General features: G+C 51.2%; 1 protein-coding gene across 1 annotated transcript in view; it reads right to left on the reverse strand.

The window, feature by feature from the left end:
* LOC116635817 (E3 ubiquitin-protein ligase makorin-like) overlaps nucleotides 1–3256 on the reverse strand; it is a 5887-nt gene extending 2631 nt beyond the window's left edge. The window contains exons 1-5 of the mRNA XM_032410122.1: nucleotides 3251–3256; nucleotides 2827–3070; nucleotides 884–978; nucleotides 528–700; nucleotides 327–437 (exon numbers count right to left, since the gene is read on the reverse strand). Of these exons, the coding sequence (XP_032266013.1) occupies nucleotides 327–437; nucleotides 528–700; nucleotides 884–978; nucleotides 2827–3070; nucleotides 3251–3256 (629 nt within the window). The remainder of the gene's footprint in view (nucleotides 1–326; nucleotides 438–527; nucleotides 701–883; nucleotides 979–2826; nucleotides 3071–3250) is intronic.
* Nucleotides 3257–5674: the final 2418 nt, after the last annotated feature.

Here is a 5674-nt window from a genome sequence, read left to right on the forward strand (position 1 = left end):
GGGAAAGGGAAAGGGAAAGGGAAAGGGAAAGGGAAAGGGAAAGGGAAAAGAAATCAGAAGTAGAAGCCAAGCAGGGCTTTTCATTTTGCTGAGAAAACCAGAGTTGCCCTGCATTGACCCTGAGCCAGGCTGGCAGAGAAACTTGGGCTTGATCTGCTGCTGCTGTCTCTGTCACTTTCCAAAACAGTGGAAAGAGCTCACATCCTCACCTGCCATCTCCATGGCTCTGAACTTCTAGGATTTGGGGGATCCCAGGCTGGGAACCAAGGCTGAGCCGGAGTAGAGCAGGGGCCGCCTTCCCCTCTCCCCTAAGCTGCCAGGCTCACCTGGTCCGAGCCTTGAAGTTCCCGATGAGTTGCTCCTTCGCAGCCCCCTTGCTCACCCAGAATTTGTGGGGGATGATGTAGCTGGAATGGACCCGGCACTGGGGACAGGCCCTGCGGGGGTGGTGGGGCGGGAGAGTGGTCACGAGCCCAGACCTGTCGGAGGGGTTTCCCTCCTCCTGCCCAGCTCCTCCTGACACTGACTTGATGACGTCCGGCGGGAAGGTCCGCTGGCTCCTCCTCCACGTGCGCAGGCAGCCCAGGCAGTGGGCGTGGCTACAGTTGGGCAGGATGCCGAAGATCCGCTCAGCCTCTGGCTTGTCCCACACCTTGTCCATGCAGATGCCACACACAACGTCCCGACTGTCCTGCTCCCTCTGCAGCCACACGCAGGGTCAGGGCACATCCACATCCACACCCCCACTCCCCCGCCCCCCAGACACACTGCCGCCGCACATACAGCCCCGGGGACCACGGAGCCCTCCTCCGGCTGGCCTGGGCGGCTCGGAGGTCCAGCCTGGCATCCTCTGCCACTGCCCCTCCCCCACAACCTGCTGCACCTCCTGGTCCAGGCTCTGAAGTGGGGCCACCAGCTCCCGGAGGGGGTCTGACGTAGGCTGATGCTCGCGGGACTCGCTGTGTTCCACGTCAGCAGCTGTTGGGGGAAACTGGATCCATTCATTCATTCATTTACTCATTCACGCAAGCTCCACCTCCACGCACACAAAGTCCGGCCCCCAAGTAGCTCAGAATCCAGGCAGAATTGCAAGTCTCTGGTACAACCACTGAGAACCATGCGGTCCGGTAACAGCAGCTACTGGCCACGTGTGGCTAGTGAGCACCTGAACTGCAGCTAGTCTGAACCGAGAGGTGCCGGAAGTGTAAAATGCACGTATTTCCAAACTGAGTACCAAAAAGACTCTAAAATGTTCCATTAATAACTTTTTTATGTTGATTACAGATTGGGATAATATCGGATATAGAATCTTTGATAAATTGGGTTAAATAAAATATAATATGAAAATTAAACTTCACCTATTGCTTTTTACCTTTTTTTTTTTTTTTTTTTAATAGTAGGCTCCACACCCACACCCAGCATGGAGCCCAACGCAGGGCTTGAATTCAAGACCCTGAGATCAAGACCTGAGCTGAGATCAAGAGTCAGACCCTTAACGGACTGAGCCACCCGCTTGCCCCTGCTTTTTACCTTTTTAACATGGCTACTAGAAACATTTAAATTGCATATGTGAATTGGGACCACTTTGGAAAAGAGTTTGGCAGTTCCTCAAAATATTAAACACAGAGTTACCATATGATCCAGCAATTCTACGTCTAGGTTTATACCAAAGAGAAATGAAGACATATGTCCACACAAAAACTTGTACATGCATGCTTATATCAACATTATCCATAATAGCCAAAAAGCAAAACAACTCAAATGTCTATCACCTGATGAATTAATAAAACAAAAGGTGGTATTTTCATATAGCAGAAGAGTATTTGGCCATGAAAAAGAATGAAATACTGGGGCTTCTGGGTGGCTCAGTCATTTGAGCATCTGCCTTGGGCTCAGGTCACGATCCCAGGGTCCTGGGATCGAGGCCCGCATCGGGCTCCCTGCTCAGCACGGAGCCTGCTTCTCCCTCTGCCTCTGCTTCTCTCTCTCTCTCTGTCTCTCATGAATAAATAAATAAAATCTTTTAAAAAAAGGAATGAAATCCTGATCCATACTACAACATGGATGAACCTAGAAAACATTATGCCAAATAAAAGAAGCCAGCCACAAAGGGCCATATGGTGTGTGATTCCATTTATATGAAATGTCCAGAACAGGCAAATCCACAGAGAAAGTAGTTTAGTGTGTGCCAGTGGCTGGGGGGGGGGGGGGGGGATGTGACTGCTACTGGGTTTCTTTTTGGGGTGACGAAAATCTTCTAAAATTAGTGGTGATGTTCATAGCACTCTGAATATACTATCTTACACTGGATTGTATGCTTTGGTGAATTTGTGAATTATATCTCAACAAAGCTGTTAAAAAATTATATGTGTGACTTGTATTTCAGTTGGACAGCACTGAATTAGAGCAGTAATTAAAAAAAATAACCACATTTAGTGTTTACTCTATGCCCGGTACTGTGACCTAAGCACATCACATTCATGAACTCATTGCCCTTCACAGGACCCTGGGAGACAGGTTCTGTTATCAGTGTCCTTTTGTAGATGAGGACACGGACATCCAGAGAGGTTAAGGGACTTATCCAAGATCACACAGCTGCTGAGTGGTGGAGCCGGCTTTTGAAACTAGGTGGTTTGGCTCCACAGACACCATGATACTCCGCTTCTAAAACATGGACAATGACAGAGCTGGAGGCAAGTGTCCCTCTAGCTGGGAATCTTGAGGTAGGAAAGGGATAAAAGAAATATAAACGTTGCTCAGAGACAGCCCAGGAACCCTGGTCTCAGATCCCACCTGTGTCCCCCCCAAGGGCCACTGATGACTTACATGATGGTGAGAGGGAATTCCAGGGACTGCCGCCAACCTCCTCGGCCTTGCTGGCCAGCCCCGCCAGGCCAGGCTCCATGCTCCAGCGGGCCCCGGGCCAGTCCCAACCCACAGCCACGGAGGGCAGGTAGGGGGGCTCGGAGCCCCTGCGGGTCAGCCCCAGCCGGGGTCTTGGCAGGGTGACACGTGGCTCCGAATGGCGCCGGCCCCATTCCAGGTGGCCAGGGGCTGAGGGTGCTGATAGCTGCATTGGGAAAGAGATGTGCGAGGAGATCAGATAGACCCTCCAGGGCTCGGAGCGAGCTCAGCCTAGAATTTGGAGCTGAGAGGGGAGAAGAGGCTTTGGGAAGATGCATGGTGCATGGAGGGAGGATTCCTCCTGTGTCCCCCACCCTCTTCCCCGTTTTAGGAGAGGAGTGCTTACCTGCATTGGTCTCCGTGGAAGCAGAAGCCTCGCTGGAAGTATCTGCAGACTTGGGACACCTTCCTGTCTTGAGCAAAGTAGTAGCTCAACCCCCAGCGATGGGCCCCTCGGGCAGAAGTCCTAAGAGATTGAGTCATGCTCAGCCCCTTTGTGATCCTTAGACAGAGAGGCTGTAGGATCGCAGAGCACGTGCTCTGGAGTTGGTCCTGCCTTCAAATCCTGACCTTCTGGGGTGCCCGGGGTGGGCAGCTCAACCTCCCTAAAGCTTGGTTTCCTCACCCTTAAAATTGGGTTAGCAATGCTTCATTGTTACCTCAGGATTGTTGCGGGGGGTTGTTTAAAGATTTTGCACGATGCACGTAGTGGGTGCTCAGGAAATCACAGTGATTACTCTTCCTTCCTCCAAGCACAGAGTCTTTCTGGAGTCAGAACTCGGGGTTCAAATTCCGGTACCAGGGCCAGCCTCAGGGGCATAGATCTGTGTCGTCACACAGGGGCCCTGCCCTTGCTTTAATGACCTGCTGTTGCCCTTTTGAAAGGATTATATTTAAAATATATATATATATATTTTTTTTTAAGATTTTATTTATTTATTTGACAGAGAGAGAGACAGCAAGAGAGGGAACACAAGCAGGGGGAGTGGGAGAGGGAGAAGCAGGCTTCCCGCTGAGCGGGGAGCCTGATGCGGGACTCGATCCCAGGACCCTGGGATCATGACCTGAGCCGAAAGCAGACGCTCAACGACTGAGCCACCCAGGCACCCCTAAAAAGTATTTTATTTGAGAGAGAGCATGAGCGGGTGGCAGGAGGCGGAGGGAGAGGGAGAAGCAGGCTCCCCGCTGAGCAGGGAGCCCGACGCGGGCTCGATCCCAGGACCCTGGGATCATGACCTGAGCTGAAGGCAGACGCTTAACCGACTGAGTCACCCAGGGGTCCCTGAAATGATTACATTTTTGAACAAGGGCCCTGATGTTTTTTGGAACTGGGTCCCACAGATTACATAGCCAGTTCTACCTGATACCACTCCTTCTTGGTTGTGTGAGCTTGGACCACTTTTCCATGCCTCAGTTTCTTTATTTGTAAAATGGGGATAATATTAGTACCTATTTCATGGGGTGAGGTCAAATTTAAATGACACAATATATTTAAAAACAATATATGGGGGCATCTGGGTGGCTCAGTAGGTTAAGCGTCTGCCTTCGGCTCAGATCATGATCCCGGGGTCCTGGGATCGAGCCTTGCATCGGGCTCTCTGCTCAGCGGGAGTACACCGCTCTGCCACTCCCCCTCCTCTCATGCTCTCTCTCACTCAAAAAAATAAATAAAATCTTCTAAAAAATAAAATAATAAAGACAATATATATAGCAAGCCCTCAATAAATATTAGCGGTTTTCATCTTCATCATCACAACTACAGGGGCTTTTGAGGGACAAGGTGGGAGGCGGAAAAGGGAAGGAGGAAGCTGGATGGCAGGTGTTTATTGAGACTCTACTACATGTTCAGGCCTGGGCCAGGGCGCTGGGACAGCTGTCCACTCTTGTCATGTGTTTCCTTGCCTGGAGGGCAAATGAGACCACACATGAGGTGGCCAGGGCATCAGGGATGCGGACAGAGGCCTTATTCTAGTTGCAAGAGAACACAGACTGCTAGCTCAAGCTGAGGGTCTGCCGCAGAGTGGCCAGCACCATTCCCCAGAGAAGGTCCAGTGGTGAGGCCCGGGCCGAGACGCAGGCAGAGGGAGAGAACGATGGACGACAGGCCCCCGGGCTTGTCAGTGAAGGTGCCAGATTGTGGGTCACATGCTCCTTCATTTACAACAACAGCGTGGGACCCCGGGATGAAGAACCTGCCTGTGGAGCTCCTGCCGAGGTGACAGAGCAGAGAACCAAGAAATCAGGGCCACAACTAGCGGAAGGGGAGCGAGACATTCACCTCAGACACAAAATTTCGAGGGATGCCCCCCAAAAACCTCACTAATACAAGAAATAATATCTTAAAGATCAAAATTCATGCCAAAAAAACCTACGATGACCAAAATATCAAACTTTGAAACAAAGAGAGGATTCAATCCCACACAATTTATCTGATTTGCCTCCCCCAGTCCAGGCCCTGCAAGAAGGGCACAACCGACCCAGACAAGCACAGGCCGTGAGAAGGGTTCAGCCAGGGATAGACAGCTGGTAAGGTGGGGACCGACTTTTGACAGGGTGGCCAGGGAAGGCCTTTGAGGAGGTGCGAGAGGTAATAATCATTATTCCAGTGAGGGTTGTTCTGTTATTACATAATAATATAATAATAATAGTAGTATGGGGGCGTCTGGGTGGCTCAGTCGTTAAGTGTCTGCCTTCGGCTCAGGTCATGATCCCAGGGTCCTGGGATAGAGCCCCACATCGGGCTCCCTGCTCGGCGGAAAGCCTGCTTCTC

Source organism: Phoca vitulina, unplaced genomic scaffold, assembly GCF_004348235.1.
Source record: "Phoca vitulina isolate PV1807 unplaced genomic scaffold, GSC_HSeal_1.0 scaffold11, whole genome shotgun sequence".
In the NCBI taxonomy this organism is placed as follows: Eukaryota; Metazoa; Chordata; class Mammalia; order Carnivora; family Phocidae; genus Phoca; species Phoca vitulina.